At 36.8% G+C, this 17682-nt stretch overlaps 4 protein-coding genes across 5 annotated transcripts in view; 2 read left to right on the top strand and 2 right to left on the bottom strand.

Moving 5' to 3' along the window:
- The window catches only part of hmgxb3 (HMG box domain containing 3), a 49926-nt gene extending 43407 nt beyond the window's left edge, over positions 1–6519 (bottom strand). For both annotated transcript variants that reach the window (XM_082176857.1, XM_082176856.1), the window contains exons 1-6: positions 6063–6519; positions 4609–4735; positions 4338–4512; positions 2149–2607; positions 1906–2001; positions 963–1094 (exon numbers count right to left, since the gene is read on the bottom strand). In XM_082176857.1, the coding sequence (XP_082032983.1) occupies positions 963–1094; positions 1906–2001; positions 2149–2607; positions 4338–4512; positions 4609–4733 (987 nt within the window). In that variant the 5' untranslated portion in view covers positions 4734–4735; positions 6063–6519. The remainder of the gene's footprint in view (positions 1–962; positions 1095–1905; positions 2002–2148; positions 2608–4337; positions 4513–4608; positions 4736–6062) is intronic.
- Positions 6520–7269: 750 nt separating this feature from the next.
- On the top strand, positions 7270–10298 carry LOC309504163 (SLC35A4 upstream microprotein-like; the record flags this gene model as incomplete). The annotated part of the gene is made up of 3 exons (XM_082177216.1): positions 7270–7426; positions 8778–8876; positions 10098–10298. Exons 1-3 carry the CDS (start codon positions 7412–7414, stop codon positions 10296–10298), a joined length of 315 nt encoding a protein of 104 aa, XP_082033342.1. The 5' UTR covers positions 7270–7411.
- A 909-nt stretch (positions 10299–11207) lies between these two features.
- Positions 11208–12767, top strand: LOC309504103 (putative UDP-sugar transporter protein SLC35A4). The gene has a single exon (XM_082177119.1). The coding sequence runs from the start codon at positions 11216–11218 to the stop codon at positions 12167–12169; it is 954 nt and encodes a 317-aa protein (XP_082033245.1). The 5' UTR covers positions 11208–11215; the 3' UTR covers positions 12170–12767.
- Positions 12768–14017: 1250 nt separating this feature from the next.
- On the bottom strand, positions 14018–17658 carry LOC309504136 (uncharacterized protein). The gene is made up of 7 exons (XM_082177175.1): positions 16951–17658; positions 16574–16861; positions 16271–16370; positions 15242–15360; positions 14942–15049; positions 14705–14872; positions 14018–14475 (listed from the first exon to the last, which is right to left on the bottom strand). Exons 2-7 carry the CDS (start codon positions 16583–16585, stop codon positions 14305–14307), a joined length of 678 nt encoding a protein of 225 aa, XP_082033301.1. The 5' UTR covers positions 16586–16861; positions 16951–17658; the 3' UTR covers positions 14018–14304.
- Positions 17659–17682: the final 24 nt, after the last annotated feature.

Raw genomic sequence — 17682 nt, 5'->3', positions numbered from 1 at the left:
ACCCCAAAAAACGAGCGTTTGAGGACATAAAAGTGGATACAGGCTGGAACGAATGGGTAAATTGTGGGATCCTGATACTCAGAATGCACTAAAATACACTACGTGTGCAGTAAGTTAAACATTTGGTCACTGGTGAGTCAAATATCCAAATGTCAGTTTTATATATTATATTTCTGTAAGATAAACTATCCTGTGTTGCCGATTACGGTCTCCTCCGGCGGGCGTACGTTAGTTCTCAGAGTAATGAGACACGTGACGCTCTGTCTCAACTGCCTGTATCCACTTTTATGTACTAAACACTCGTTTTTTGAGGTCGAGAGCTAATAAAAACGTATTTCTGGTTTTTTTTAGCTTGTTTGCTGTACACCTTGTCACACAGCAGCTTTTAGGCATTTGTCTGTCTTTTGTTAGAAGCAAGAAATGACAAGGAGGCAGCCTCTCGCAATGCAAAGTCAATGGAGACGGTTGGATTGTTTTCCCCCTGGGTGTGGGCGTGGCCTAAATACGCTCTGTCTCTATGTCACATGTGACACTGAAGACTGGAGTAATGATGCTGAAAATTCAGCTTTGCATCACAGAAATAAATGATAATTTAAAAGTATAATAAATTTAAAACCAATTATTTTAAATTGTAATAATATATCACAATATTAAAAAAAAATTCTGTATTTTTTATCAAATAAATGCAGGCTTGATGAGCAGAAGAAACTTCTTTCAAAAACATTAAAAATAGTAATGTGTCCAAACTTTTGGCCTGTACTGTATATATATATATATATATATATATTCACATTTTTGCTGTAATAAATGCAGCCTAAGTGAGCATAAGAGACATAAAAAAAAACACAGTATGGATGTTTAGGATTTTTAACTGTATGCTTTGATCATCTATTGTATGAATGTATCTGAATGAGTATCGGCCACGACTAAGCTTGACTCATAGCACAGGTTTGAGGACTCACTGCTGCGACCCACTTCCCCCCGAGGTGTTGTCCACAGTCAGGGCACTGGGGCGGTTTGTGACGGGTGACGTATGAAAACACACACCCGGGTGTGGTGCAGTTGCCCCGTCCTCTCCGTGTGTATTTGATGGGCTGAGAACAGAACACATGTGAGAGTTACAGTACATAAACTGAGCTTTTCATTTCATGCATTGTGCACAGAAAACTGGAATGTGGGTTTATTATATATGAACAAAACATGTGTTTAAAAGGCAGTGGATTAATATAATGCTTGTGAGGAAGAGTTTTGTATAAATATTGTATTACTTATTGTTTTTGCTGATGCGGTAATGTGATCAGCTAAGAACAATAAAGGAAAAACACATGCAATGTGTTTACACAACAACAAAAATTAGCATTTTTTTTATTATTATAATTGTTTATTTATTTATTATTATTATATATTTTTTTGTTTTTATTTTATTAATTAAAATGATACAAATTAAATCAATAAAGAAATATATTGCTATTGTATTAATACTTACTGTAACACATTTTTTGTATTTAATAATAATAATAATAATAATAATCATTTTAATTTACCGAACAGCAATAACATTACAATACTAAGATTTATGTCTGTCTATATTAAACCATGCAGCCTTTATTTTGTAGAAAAACATCAGGGAGAATTTAAAGCTTCTCTTTTGTCAGAAACAGATTTATGAATGATTCTCAAACACACATTATCAGCCACTCAAACTCAGAGCAGAGGCAGAGATGAAGTTTGTGTGGAGAAGCATTTACACGAGCCCCGGAAACACATACCGGAAGAAAGCAATCCATGCATGAAAGAAATGCATTTGAAAAAGCCATTTTTTCCCCTTTATTACTTCTCAGGTAAGAAAATACGGATATCTGTATGAATAGGTAAACATCACATCTCTGCAGATGATTTACTGACCAGTTTAAAGGAGGGTTTGGGTTCTGGTTTCATAGCGCTCATTAACGGAAACATCATTATTGGGCTGGCCGTGCTGATCACTTTATTCTCGAGGCCCTGAGAAACACATGGCACAGAATAAATATTAATCATTTTGAAAAAGTGAAAAACTAAAGCTCATTCATTAGTTTAGCTAATCAAGGCTCCTTCATTCATGTGCTTTATGTTTTAAAGTGAATGTTGCAGTGATGATTGACAGCCCACCTGATTGGGTATTATGGCAACTAGATGAGTGGCGTCTGCTTTAATCTGAGGCATCAAAGCCCCGCCCTCCATTCCATTCTCTATCGCTATGCCAACGTCACCGTAAGACACTCGAGACTCCTCCCTCTTCATCAGCAGAGTAACAGCTTTGTGACCGTCCCGCCCTAGACTCGTCAGTCTGTCACTGGGATTGTGGGACGCGGTTGTGTCCTCACTGAGCGCCTCGATGGCGATGCACTGCTCCGAGAGCTCCACCTCACTGCCCAGAGTCATGGGGGACACCAGAGGCTCCTGAGCGGGGGCCCGAGGGGCCCCATCCGTGAGGGCATCCATGTCACTCTCGCCCTCGGCCCGCTCTCCTCCCGCAGAAGTCTTGGGCAGGAGCACATAATTCGCTCTCGGGAGGATCTTGCGGAAACCTGGGACGTCCTGAGACGACGCAGCTGCTGATTGGCTGCTCTGTGAAAGCGACGGAAAATTTACGGTCATCATTTTTAATTAAAACAATTATTTTACACACATATTATATATATATATATATATATATATATATATATATATATATATATATATAATTATTATTTATAAATTATAGATATTTTAATATTTTAAATATGTCACACACACTTAAAAATTTATTATAAATCTAAAGACTATATATAGACAATTTTCAGGTAAATGTATATATATATATACACACACAAAATTAAAAATGTATAATAAATCTAGAAATGATGTACACGCACATATTGTTTAAATGACAATTAAATTGAATCTAATCTAATTAATTAAAAAGAAAATAGGCCTAATTTTCAATATATTCTTAAGTGAAACCAATATGACAAATTAAAAACTAAAAATTATTTTCTTATTATTAATCCAGGAGAATTAACAGAATGAAGCACTTTTAAAGGTGCATTGCGCAACTTTTCATGTTAAAAATACCCGTTTTCTAACCCATACATGCTTAAACAATTGCCTGATGGGCTGAATGAGTCGTTCTCTGATCACTGCGATTGTCTCTATAATCCTGTACAGTAAAATAAATAAGAGGGATTCGGGTCGGAATTTGAGACTGGGCGTGACGTCATGCGCGTTCACGGCACGCTCACCTGGCTGTCTGGCAGGTTTGTGTATTCGCCGCCATTCTCCGTAGAAGATGGATTCTAAGAGACCGGCTTGTAGTTCATTTCAAACACCAACGCAAACTCCACGTAAGATAAAAAAAAATAAAACTTTTGTTGTTGCAGTTTCGCTTGCCGCCAGAGGGGACATAGTTCTGCAAAAACTCAGAGACTTGCGCAATGCACCTTTAAAGTCACCATGAAATCAAAATGTACCATTCTTATTTTTTTATGGAACACTGCAGTATTTATTATAAATGATGTATCTGTGCACATTATTATTAGTTTTTAATTCATGCGCCTACTAATCTTTAATCAAAGCATCTTCTCCTCCCTCTTGCAGCTCATCTCTTCTCTTCTCTGATGATGTGTTTACTGGCGTGAGGGCGGGGCAACCTGTCACTCACATGAGATCCACCAATAGCAAACCACAACCATCCAATCAATTCCCCACAGACAAAATCCTGCCCAACATTTATTCTTGACCAAGTTTTTATACATCACAATAGAGAAGAAAAGACTTCCGAATAGTTATGCTGATTGGAACTTTGAATAGTTATGCTGATTGGATTAGGATTGGTAACACTCTAGAGCAGGGATAGGCAACTCCGGTCCTGGAGGGCCACTGTCCTGCAGAGTTTAGCTCCAACCCTAATTAAACACACCTGAACAAGGCAATCAGTGTTTTCAGGATTACTAGATAGATACAGGCAGGTGAGTTTTTATCAGGGCTGAAGCTAAACTCTGCAGGAAAGTGGCCCTCCAGGACCGGAGTTGCCTATCCCTGCTCTAGAGTCTAAGGCGAGTTCCTAAACCTGGATACTTCATTTGCATGCTTTGTTTAAGGTCGTCACCCAGGTGCTTTGTCTCCATATCTAAGCACTGCCCCTATATAAAGCAGCTACCGACAGCTCGTGTTCTCAATAAAGAATCCTGCTGAAGATACAACCAAGTTTCCTGGTCTTCGCTTCTGAGTTTCCTACACATGGAATTAACCATATTTAGCTATTCAGTCAACTTAGCTGAAATTGATTTACATTGGTCTTCTCAAAGTGACAGACTTACAGGGTCGACGCCGTCTTTCTCCATGCGCGCTCTCTCCAGGTAATAGCCTCGATCCGCCACGTTCAGCCTCTTCCAGCTGTCGCTGATGCATTTGTTGATCTCCGACTGGGGCAGATCGGGATGCTCCTGCTGAACGCTCTGATGCACGTCAAAGTAGTAGAGCAGGTACGCTGACCTGGGACAGCAGACAGGCTGTTAGAGCAGCTCAAACAACTACAGATGTTAATCAGGTTTGATTAATCATCGATCAGGTTTCTCCATGAAGGTCTACCTGGGCTTCTTGGGTTTGTCGGAGTTCTCCATGCTGCTTTTGCTCTTGCGTTTCTTCTTGGGCGAAGGAAGCTCCAGAAGCGTGTAGCAGCTCTCCACCTCCATCTCTCCATAAATGGACTCCATCTCTAGGAGAAATAGAAAAATGTCAAAATGTTTCAATTCAAGCCTTTAACAGTGTTTTTTTGTATTACTAAAAAAAATTGAGAGGTATAATTTAAAACTGTTCACCAGATTTATCCTGCATGACTGGTGATTGCGAGGTTTTTGACTTGAATTGGTTTTTTTAAAGGAGAAAAACATTTATTTTATGATTGTATTTAATATTTTGGTGTGATTTGACTTTTATTTTGTTAAATGCAACTCAGGGAAAAGATGTGTTATGTTTCTATGATATTGATGCTGAATTTAAAATGTGGTATATTATAAATGTATGTAGTATATATGGAAAATTATTTATCCGCAAATGTAAATGGGCATCACAAAAACCTTCTTTTACTTATTTTAAAATAAAAATAGGTCTTCATTAACAGCGACAAGAAATAACGAAATAAAGACTAAATTACTGCAAAGCTTTAAATCTATCCTTTGACCGATTGATTATTTGACGGTGCACAACATGTATGTTATTTGCTTATCAAGATGCAGATATACCCTATTTGTATGTTTTATTTATTTATTTTTATTCTTCTATTATTATTCTTGTGTTTATCTCCAACTTAAATAATTCAAATGTAATTAATATGAATTATGCAATTCAAGGTGTGTAGTGAACTTTAATAATCAGTGTGAGACGATCATGGAAATCAAACAGAAGCAGAACTTCTTGATTTTTTCATTATCAGCCTTCAGGAAATCAATATTTTATTGCCAAATTGCTTTTTTGGTTGGAAATGTGTTTAAGGCACCATGCCTATAAATAGACAAAATAGACAGAATATAAATAAATAAATAAATCTTTAATTAAAAAAAGACAATTGTTGGCATTTTTCTTTCTGCAAAATATATTTTCTTCAGTTTTATATTTCATTTTGGGGTGAAATACCCATGTTTACATGCTCTTTAAAAAGGTATCCTGAAATTCCTTACATGATACTAATGGACTTCCGAGAATACTATACTATTACTATAGTACATATACAAGACATGGTACGTGTATGCACTGTTTTGTTAGCATTCGTTACACAGCTGGAACAGATGCAGGTAAACAACAAAAACGTTTGAACAACATCACGTGACACTCCTCAACAGCTTCATATAAAAATATATACGCATATATGCCGTTTATTTACATAAAGCCACAGCTAAAGTGTTTAAAGAGTGTATGCAGACATGTCAGAGTGTGTTTTATTCCCTCCCGTCACCGTGTGTGTGTGTGTGTGTGATGTCGGTTGTTGTTGAGTGCTGATACTGACTGTCTGCGGCCAATGAGCGCGTGTCTTATTGAAGCCTTACCTGAATGAGCGCAGGATCGGTCCAAATCCAGCCGAATCTCTCAGCATAACACCGGTAAAGCCGCGGGATCGGGGATCTGGATCATGTGTGTGTGTGGGGTGTTAGAGCTCAGAGCTGAGCCGGTGTTTTAGCGGTGTTTCCTGCAGAATAGTGCCGTAAAAATGGCGGAGAAGAGATCAGATGAACGACTGGAGGCCCAATGAGAGTTTGATCTACAGCGTTTCCAACTGAATAGAGTACGAGCTTTATTTTGCCCTTGTGTTTAAGCGATATTTATTTTTACACTATTTCAGGTCTGGTACATATATGTAAAAACTAAGACGCAAATAGAAATCAGCCCCTACAATCTCTATAGAATGATAACACAAAACTGCATTACGCCGTAAAGAGGAACGACAGTGATTGGTCAATCATGAACAGCGATTAGAAAAGTAACAGGTAGCACGTGACAACCGTCGTTCTAATAACACTGAGAAATTCGAATAGATTTTATTTATTTATTGCACTGTTTAGTTGTTATGTTGTATTTTTGTAGAAACCATATAGTGGCAAATATCTATGGTAAATATCTGTTTCCTAGGAGACAACGTTTTTTGAAGGTTTATATACTTTATTAACAGAAAACCGATTGTTAATTTTTCATAACATGCCGTTTTTATTAATGCAAAAGTACAGAGGTGACATGTTTATAATACATATTTTAGTGTATAATACACAAAATTGAACAACAATACGCATTGTCAACAAAATACAGAGGGGAAAAATTAGTTAACAATTTGCTAACGACCGAAAAGGGTAAATCAGAAATATATAAGGAAAAAGAATAAGAGATTAATTTATAAATCAATTAATAATATTTATTTCTCAGGCGACATAAAGTAGTTGTAGCTCGGTTGCTCAGGGAGCCGAATAATCCGTTGAGCTGTCAAATCTCAGGATATTTTTGTCATTAAAAAAAATAATATCATTTAAGTCTTTCCAAAAGAGGCATGTTTTAATAAGACGTAAATAGAAATCAGCCCCTACAACCTTGATAACACAAAACTGATAACGTAATGAAAAACTATAGTGATTGGTCAATCATGAACAGCGATGAGGAAAGTAACAAGTAGCACGTGACATTGCCGTTTACCCCCAGATCGGTCTGGACAATTATTTACACCTGAATAAATTATACTAATTACTTGAATAAACATTTAGAGGAAAATATACATTTAAAATGTTATATTTATCATTTCGAGCCATAGTACTAAAAGTAAAACAGCGTGAGTAGTTGTGTTCGAGCGAGTCGTCATTCATTCAGGTCAGATGAATCGAGCGCACATTGAATCGTTTATCATTTCTGCAGTATGGCGGAAGACAAGGTGAGAAACCCGAGAAACCACGGTCTGTCTAAAACAACGCTGTTTTTATAATGAATTAATGTACAGATAGGGACAAATCGGGTATGTCGTTTATATTTAAGTGTTGTGCTATCAATATCACCTGCTGTTTGGTTATTAGAGCTGTTGTGACGCTTTATATTGGAGTAATGTAAAGTCACTGCTGCCTTTCTGAACTCTTGGCATTTGACAGCTGTCATAGAAAGAAAAGCATCACACTTGTAAGATATGATTAACTGCAATTACTAGAAATAAGAAATGTATAGAAACACATCTTATTTTGAAAAATGTAATCTGTAGAATTTAATGTTTTCCTTGTGCGATACAAGAAAATATGTAAATTGATCAAGATAAAATAATGTGTAATTTAGGCCAAATATTTACAATATCAATAAATATGTTGATATCATAAGTCTATAACTGTTACTGTCTGTCTATTACTGTTCTTAAACAGAAAATACATCCACTAAATTGCATTCATGTAACATAATTCAAGTTAAATTATTTATTAACACATTATAATATAAGGAAATAAACTATTAGATTTGAAACCTGCCATAGATAAAGAGTATGTGTTTGAATTGGAAATATTTTTATTTATTTTCATTTTAAATAAAAGTAATACATTAATTATTATGGATACAAAAAATGGCCATTGATATAAATTTCTTCTCATTTAATTAATTAGTTTGTACTTCCATTATCATAGTGCAAGTGTTTTCAAACTCTTTAATGATAGGAGGACTCCCAAACACAATAATAGAAGATCTGTTATATACATCATTCTCTTCTGTTTGATGTTAAGAGTCTTTGTTTTCTGAAAGTTAATAAAAATAAAAGTATCTCATTAACCAGATTGAAAGTGCTTAGAAATTGAGCAAAAGGAGTTCATCTGTCAATTTTGACTAAACGTAATTATAAAATGGATTGTTCCAGTCCTCGATTCTGATTGGTTGAGCTGCGTTCAAAGCTATTTTAAATTAATATACAAACACACACTTGTGACTGCATTACTGTGTTGCTTGGCAAACATCCTGCTTCTGAACTACATTGCTTGGTGGAAGAATAATATATATATTTTTTTATCAATAACATTACATTTTGGTGTCTGTGTGTTTAGTTTATGAAACCTTGCAGATATGTGGAATAACTGTTTTATGAAAGCAATAAGCCACGTGAAGCCGTGATTAACAGTGAATTTCACTGTACAGTAAATCAATCACGCCACGGCTTCTTAGGGCTTATTACTCCTATAACTGTATATTGTTTTAGTGCATTGATCTGGATGTGTCAGTGGTCTCGTGTGGTCTGATGTGTGTCGGATCTGTTTCAGGATCCGGTGACCCGACTGAAGGATCTGGCTCAGCTCAAAGACCAGCTGGAGGAGATCCAGAAGAAGGTGGAGGATGAGGTTCAAGCTGGAATCCCACAGGTACCACAGAACCAGATCCACCACTGATCCGGCCCGGTCCTAACATACTGAGGAACACGTACAGAAACTTTGGTTCTGTACTGTTTATTACTTTTGCTTTGGCCGATAATAAATATGTTGATATTATAAATCGATACGGTTTCGCCTGTTCTTAAACAGAAAATACTCACACTAAATTAATGTAACATTATTCAAATTAAATGATTTATTAAAAAATTATAATATAAATTAAGAAAGGTTTGAAACCTGCCATAAAAGAAGAGTGTGTTTGAATCAGAAAGATGTAGTTATTTTAATTTTAATTAAATTTGATTAATTATGGCTGATGCAAATATGGTGCTGATATATTGCATCCCTATTACTTCATTATGTCCTAGCGCAGACATTTTCAAACTTTTTAATGCTAAGTACCACCAAATACACTGATCCCCTTGTGAGAGACCTTATTGATAAATATAAATGCAGCCGAATATTTTTATGTATAAAAATCCATTTACACTGTGAGGAAAATATTAAATCTAATATTATTATGACAACAAAATAAAATAAAATAATTTCCTTTACATTATTATTATTATTATTATTATTATTATAAAAGCAATTATATATAGCATTATAGCAGATTTTTTGCCACACATTTTTTTATATTTTAAATTATTGTAATTAATGCCATTTTTTTTTTTACCAGTTTTTAGAAAGCAAAATGAAATATTTATTTTAGTGAATGAAATAAAAAAAATTAAACAGACCATATCCGTTTGAAACCCCTCTCCTAGTGGTTAAAAGTGGGCTGGTAAGCAGAAGATAGTATGTTATATATCCATTTATTAAAAAAAATGTAAGGATTCAAGAAAAATGGCGGCCATCTTGAATTTTTGAGGGACAAGCACTGTTTTCCAAAAAAACATTCTGTAGAGAGTATTTTCACAAAATGTTATGCCTACATCACTGTTTGAACGATTGACATAATGAGCATTTGACAGAAATAGCAGCCATCTTGAAAAAATGGCCGCCATGTTGAATTTTTGGGTGGCCAACGCCTTTTTCCCCAAAAGTGACCCAAATTTCATGCTTTTATACCAATTTGAACGATTCTCTTGAAATATGCCATTAATCTGCTGCACTATATAGATGTTGCTCTTTATATACTGTCATATTGACGGCTCAATGACTGCACACTTCCCAGCCAGCAGCTGAAACCGTCCTGTTTGTGTTTCTTAGGGTGGATCATTATTAGCGTCTCCTTTCCTGAAAGGATTCCTGGCTGGATATGTGGTTTCCAAAATGCGTTCGTCTGCCATCTTAGGAGTCGCTTTGGGAACGCTGACGGGAATCTGCGCTGTTCAGAACTATCAGGTGCCCAACATCGAGGAGACCGTACGAGACTTCCTGAACTCCCTGAAGAAAGGACCCAGCGATTAGAAGTGGACTGAATTCAGACTGAAGAGGAGAGCATGTCATTCAACGTCACATCGATTGTTAATTCTTCCCTCATGAACGAAACTGTTGATTTAGAAAAAACTGTGTTTTGGAGTCTATATGTGAGTGTGGATTTGGACTTTATAATGAAGGCTGTTATAATGGGCATCATGTAGGGCTGCACGATATGGCTCAGTGCGATTATCACATCGCAAAGGCTGTGATTCAACCAAATAAATGTATGCTCTGCGTGTTTCAGAGTGAAGCGCAGCTCTGTGTTTATTTACACACGTTTGCAGCATCTCAGAGCGGCTTTATGGTTAGTTTTTCGCCAAAATACAAGTTCGATGGTTTAACGTTTGAAAATTAAGAAATTAAGACAGCCATAAATATTAGTATTGTAATTTTATAGTTCAAATTATATTATTTTTCTTAATTTCTTACAGTAAAATATTACAATCATTTTTTATTTAATAATAATCGTCAAAAATATTAGTATTTTAATTCTACAGTTGTACTTATTTTTCTAGTTGTACTGTAAAATTATTATATAATTTTTCTTAAATACTAATTTTTTATTTTACCTTTGAAATATTAGTAACATTTCTTGTTTAATGTTTTTATTTAGTAATTATTATTATTTTATAATTGATATATAATTGCTAAATCTTTGGCCAAATTGTGCAGCCCTACAAACAAGCACAGCAAACCTCAAAAAGTTTTTTAAATCACATTTTAAATTGCAATTGCAATTTTTTTAGCAGGAAAATCGCAAACCGAACGTTTTTCCCCAAGTCGTGCAGCCCTTACATCAGGTCCATTTTCTTTTATACTTTGCTGTTCAAGAATCAAGTTCGTCCTAGTGCTTTTTTTGTTTGTAGGGTTTGCTGAGTTTGTACTTTCGAGTGCAGATCGCGAGCATGATTGCGGTAGATAATGTTGGTTCTTCTGAAGCAGAACCTCCTCTCAGAAGACGATGGGTCCCTCTCCTGCTCCTCCTGGTTCTCATTTACGGTTCCCACGCTCCCCTCATCTCGCTCACCAAAGTCGATGGTCACGTTCCCTTCAGCCCGTCGTCATGTGTGGTTCTGATCGAGTTGGCCAAGCTTCTGGTCTCATTCGTCTCCCTGTTGGCATCTGGGAACCTTTCCACCCTCAAGGTGTCGGTGTCTGTGATGACGGTGACGCCGTACGCCGTTCCTGCTGTGCTCTACGCTTTCAACAACAACCTGGTGGTGTTCATGCAAGCCTACATGGATCCCAGCTCCTTCCAAGTGCTCAGTAACCTGAAAATCGTGTCCACCGCCCTCCTCTACTCGTCCTGCCTGGGAAAGCGTCTCCGGCGCGGGCAGTGGTTCGCTCTCGGGATGCTCGTGGCCGCCGGCGTTTCTCACAGCTACTCCGGTTTAGATCGGGAACCATCACTGGAGGACGAATCCACGGGCCGGCTTCACATCACATCCTGGGGTTTGCTGTTGGTGCTTGTGTACTGTTTTATCTCAGGATTGGCTGCCGTCTACACCGAGCGGGTGCTGAAAACCCAACGGCTGCCTTTGAGTCTCCAGAATTTGTTTCTGTACGTCTTCGGAGTGGCAATCAATCTGGCGTCGCATCTCTCCGGCGGCGGGCGGAAGGGCTTTCTGGAGGGTTTCTCCACGCTCGTTTGGCTCATTATCGCGGGACAGGCCGCTAACGGGCTCCTTATGTCCGTCATCATGAAACATGGAACGGGAATCACACGGCTCTTTGTCATATCTTCTGCTATGCTGGTAAATGGTGTGTTGTCTTGGGGGCTTCTGGGAATACAGCTCACACCTTACTTCCTGTTTCCTGTTGTGCTGATTGGATGGGCTGTGTACCTGTATTACAGATAGAGCGGACGACACCAACAATAAAAATAAATAATTGGCCTTTACATTGTCATCAGTATACTAAAACAAATTATTTTGGAAGATATGTAATTTTATTAAGTTGACAGCATATCTGAGATTAACACTTCCCACAAATATTTTTATTTTAAATGTAAAAATGTTAAACATGCTTCATTAATATCTTGTGCAATTTGTAAAAAAATTTAATAAAAATAGAGCGTACGCCACTGAGGACAACCACAAAAGACTTTTTCAAGAGACGTATATCATTGCATTTGCTTTTTTATCGTTCTTTATGTATGAACCACAGCGTCTCTCTCGTTATTTCATTTCCTTCTTCGGTTTCTTTTATTTATTATTATTTTCTCAGCATGTGCCCTAAAATATCTCTGTTGCCTTTGTCCTCATTCTAGAAGTGCATCTTACTGTGAATGGACATCATCTCATGAGGACTGAATGTCTGCTGATTTGTTGTTGTTTTTATTCATATGCGTCTGTCAGTATTTATTTTGATTAAATGTGTTGAAATGAATACGAATTGTACAGCGCACATATTTAAGACTGATTTATGCAAATAAATGTATATGGACTTGGTAAGTGATTAACATGTCTAATGGTTTTACTTGTAAAATATGTACTTTCAATTTTAGACTTTTTCATTTTGCAAAATACATAACGTTATTGGGCAAAAAAAATGGCAAATTATTTTGTGGTCTTTTAATGGTTTTAACCATTTTTATCACAAATCACTGGTCAGGAAATTAGCAATAATTTCACAAATACTGTAGATAAAGTAGATTAGCATTGAATAGCCTTCTATTTGTTTTCTTTAAATGTTTAAACTTGCAGACATCGTTAGAAGAGTCAGTGTTGTTCCACTCAATGTTAATGTCTTCAAACTGTTTATTAGTAGTTGAAAAATGTCTCGCAGTTCGTTTGGGTTTAATATGAGACCAAATATTCACTATAAAGTTCAAATCTGGACTCTGACCAGGACAAAACATGAGCTTGATGGACTTGATCTTTGGGCAGGAGCGTCTTGTTAAAAAATAACATCTGACCATTCCTAGATAACAACTTTCCCTTTCCTTTCCCTTTGCAAGCCATTCTGCAATATTCTCCTGTTCTCCAAAGCATTACATGACTTTTCACAGTGAAGTAGCTCACCAATACCAGCAGCTAACAATGACACTCTTCCTCCGTGCTTCACTGTGGTAGAGATGCATTTAATATTATATATTTTGTAAAACGAATAGTTCCAGTCCTTGATTCTGATTGGTTGAGCCGCGTTCGAAGCCGTTGTAAATTACTCAACAACACCTGTGACCGCATTACATTAGTATTACTGCGCAACTGCCGTTTGTGATTCTTTGTTGCTGCATGTGTTGCTTGGCAACCTCTTTGGAACTACATTGCTTGGCGGAGGAATAACGTGTTATAACGTTATATTTTTTTGTTGCTGGTGTTTATTTTATGAATACAATAAATATTAAAATGAATATTTTTATGGAGTAACCGTTTTATAAAAGCAATAAGCCCCTTGAAGCCGTCTTTTACAGTGAATTTAGAACAGCTAAGGGGGTTAACAACGCCCCTTAGCTGTTCTAAATTCACTGTAAATAACGGCTTCAAGGGGCTTATTGCTTTAATTAGATTTTCGAAGACACTGTGTTATTAACTAACGTATCTTATTAACTGAACTTATGCTGTAAAGTTTTCATGACATCTCACGATGTCACTTATACAAACTACTGCATGACACGTTACTCCTGGTTAGTTGAACTGTATAACTGAAATGGATTCCTGTTTGTTTACTCACTGAAGCCCTCCATGGACATAAAGTTGAAAATGTCATGTCATGCCTCCTTTATTAGCGCCTTATACAATTCAGATTGTTTCAAAGTTGCTTCCCAGTAATAAACAGGTTCAATAACAGAATCAACGATGCAAACTTCATCAAATATATGAGGCAAATTCAAACTTAAAAAGTCAATAGTGTCATTATTCAGCTCGAATCAGTTCAGTGTTGATTCATTTCAGCTCATCAGTTATGAAATGATTTCCATTTATAATCACTGAAAAAGCTTGATTTGATCTTTTACAGTTACTTATTGGGTAACCATGTTGGATCAGCGGTGTCATTGAGTGGGAATGTGAGTTTTCCGGAGCTGCTGAACTTCCTCCTGGAGCTGCAGGTTTTGTGAGGACAGGTGAACCGCGTCCTGGATGGCATCTATGAGAACAGCCCTGTACCTGCTCTCTGACATCCTCCTCTGCTCCTCCAGAACCTCACGAAACGCCCTGAACACCTGGACACGCGTGCAGAACACAGACCTGACACTAGATGACAGTATTTAGATAGGAAATGGAAACTTGGGCACTATATTGACACAAAACTTTAGCACATGAGTCTCTAGCCTAGTCTTCACATACTGGAAGAAGACAGATATTAATGGTGTCTTGTAACATATTGGGTTTTCTTAATTTCTTAATTTGGTTTTCCAATCATTAAACGCCGTAAATGTCCAGTGTTGTCACCTGTAGACTCTCCTCTCTGAGCTCATGGACCTCCTGCTGGTGGTGTTGGTTCTGGTCCTCCAGGTCCACATACGCTTGCTGGTTCTCCCTGCGCAGCGCCTCGATCTGAAGAACCAGGATGTGTCTCTCTCTGCGCAGGTACGACATCTCCCCCTCTACACCACTCACCTGCGGACGGGACGGAGACAGTCACATGATCAGAACGGCCCGTTTGAGGTCTGGTTCATCTGCTCTCACCTGCTCCTCTTGTAGTTCTCTCTCCATCTTCATCAGTTCATCCTCGATCAGCCTCTCGTGAGTCTCTCTCAGTCTCGTTCTGCGCTCCAGGAGTTTCTCATGAACCCCCTGAGAGACAAACACATTCACACACACACAGTTAAAACACCTGCTTTATACATTTTTGTGCAATATGGTAACACTTTAAAATAACGTCCCATTAGTTAATGCATTTACTAAAATGAATGCTGATTGAGTGCTGGACTGTGTTATCAGGTATCAGCACAGGACTGAGTTCCTGTCTCCTGATTGGCCACTCACCATGCTAGTGGTGTGTGATTGGTGGGATTCTCTGTGTGTCTCCTGTAATCTGATCTCCTCTTTCAGTTGTCTGATTCGGCTCATCCTCTCCTGATTCCTCTGAATGCTGGTCCTGCCCTCTGAAACCATCATCATCATCATCATCATCATGTTAGTGCAAGGATCTAAGTTCCCTCCAATAATTAGATATGAACAATTTGTCTCCCAATATTTGATATTATTTATGTTGCTCTGCACTGCATTTTCCTTTGTGTTGTTACGATGACAGCAAGTTTTCAGAGTTATTTTATAAGGCCGATCCGCCTCTGAGGTCTAGAAGTGCTCGTCAATGTCAAAATATTTGAGATGGCCAATCAAATAAAAGAAGGCGGGGTTTAATGTTCACAGAAGCCGAATATATGAAGAGTTCAGATGCAAAAGCCTCTAAGTGCCATCTGGAATTTTCTTCTAGAATGATCATTTTTATCAAGCTCGTAGATTTAAGTTCAGTAATTTCACTTAAATGACAATTAATAGGTCATTTTCATTGCCATTTAAATGAAATGACTGAATTCAAATATACAAGCTTGATAAAAATGATCATTCTAGAAGAAAATTTAAGATGGCACTTAGAGGCTTTTGCATCTGAACTCTTCATATATTCCAGCACAATGCTTCCATTCAGGGCTATTATTGTTAACTAAAACTAAAACTATTAAAAGCATTTTGTTAATTGAAATCAAGTTGAATATAATTAAAAATAAATATAAAATCTAATCTAAACAAACAAATTTGTAATTGAATTGAAGAGACTTAAACAGAGCCATTTGCATATTATGAAATATTATACAATGCATATTTTAAAATACAAAATATGATTTGCAGATTACTAAAAAGATGCATTACTATACAATAGATTCTTGTTGATTTTCTACTTTTTTCCTCTAATCCCTTTAAATCCCTTATTTCTTCTAAAAATTATATAATTGTGAAAGCAAAAAATCGAGCAATTGTTCAGTCGTGGTTATGGTCAATATGTAACAGATGTACCAGTAATATGCATCTCCATCTCCTGTCTGAGGAGCTCCTGCAGATCTGTCTTACTGTCCACTGTCTCACACACCTCTTCAGCTCTGCCTCCATCAGCCACCTACAACACACACACACACACACACACACACACACACACACACACACACACACACACACACACACACACACACACACACACACACACACACACACACACACACACACGGTATCAACTCCATCAGCATTAAACTCATATTTCACACAAAACACGAGCAGTTATGTATAGCAGATTTATCTTATTATTACTCTTTTGTTACTCACGGATGTGTCCATGTTCTTGTGTTGAGCTTCTCTGAACTGAAAAGAGAGAGGGAGAGTGTGTGTGTGTGTGTGTGTGTGTGTGTGTGTGTGTGTGAGAGAGAGAGAGAGAGAGAGAGAGAGAGAGAGAGAGAGAGAGAGAGAGAGAGAGAGAGAGAGAGAGAGAGAGAGAGAGAGAGAGAGAGAGAGAGAGAGAGAGAGAGAGTGTGTGTGTCTGTGTGTGTGTGTGTGTGGTTTCACTCTCTTGAAATATTCATTACTCAGTGTTCACTTTCACCCGTGTGTGTGGGGCTGTTTAAATTCAGGGTTATAGGGTTATATAACAAAGAAAAAAATAAAGTAAATATTAACTGAATAAAATAACATATACAAAAACTTACTTTATTTCACCTAGCGGCCAAGGCAACATTTCTCATGTTTCATTTAGTTTAACTTGATGTACTAAAATAACTAATACTAAAGCTGAAATGTAAAAAAATCTAATACAAATAACAAATTGTACACACAAAAAATACTAAAACTTTAACAAAAACGTTCAAAATAACAATAAAAACTAAATTTACACTGATTCAATTCATCTGTATGAGTCATAATCATGCGCTCAGTTTATTCTGAATGTCTTCGTGAGATTAATTTCCTCGCTGATCTCTCATCTATCTTTCATTTGCAAATGCATCATTTTAAGGAAGTCACAATGTTTTTTTTTTAATCTTGTTACTTTAAACAAGGGATAAACAGGGAAATGAAACTGAGCATTTCTGTTTTGAGAAAGAGAAGGAAGGTTGAGACATTTAACAAGAAATAGATGTTTTAGCATCAGCGGAACTGAGCAAATCATTCAACAAATCAGTTTCACTGTATATGTTTATTGATATCAGTGACATCACTAATTATTTCTACCATGAATTGAGCGGTGGACTTGAGGAGAACTGAATTAAAAACCATCAAAACTCGACCTGATACAATCAACAAAACTTCAGATATGATGAAAGAAAGTGATGTTAGTGAAGCAATTATATTAATCTATAAATTATTATTATATTATTTATTTATATACTTTATAACATTGTATATTTATATATTAAATCATGTGTGTGTGTGTGTGTGTGTGT

Source organism: Leuciscus leuciscus (genome assembly GCF_965113295.1).
Source record: "Leuciscus leuciscus genome assembly, chromosome: 8".
Taxonomy (NCBI): domain Eukaryota; kingdom Metazoa; phylum Chordata; class Actinopteri; order Cypriniformes; family Leuciscidae; genus Leuciscus; species Leuciscus leuciscus.
This window is presented reverse-complemented; position numbering and strand designations above follow the sequence as displayed.

Excerpts from the sequence above, each read along its gene's own strand:
- LOC309504136 (XM_082177175.1), bottom strand. Across the intron at positions 15,361-16,270 it reads GATGGAGATGCATATTACTG|AGGGCAGGACCAGCATTCAG; the intron begins GTACATCTGTTA and ends TGATGGTTTCAG. Across the intron at positions 14,476-14,704 it reads TCAGAGAGGAGAGTCTACAG|GTGTTCAGGGCGTTTCGTGA; the intron begins GTGACAACACTG and ends ACGCGTGTCCAG.
- LOC309504103 (XM_082177119.1), top strand. The coding sequence starts at position 11,216 with ATGATTGCGGTAGATAATGTTGGTTCTTCTGAAGCAGAACCTCCTCTC.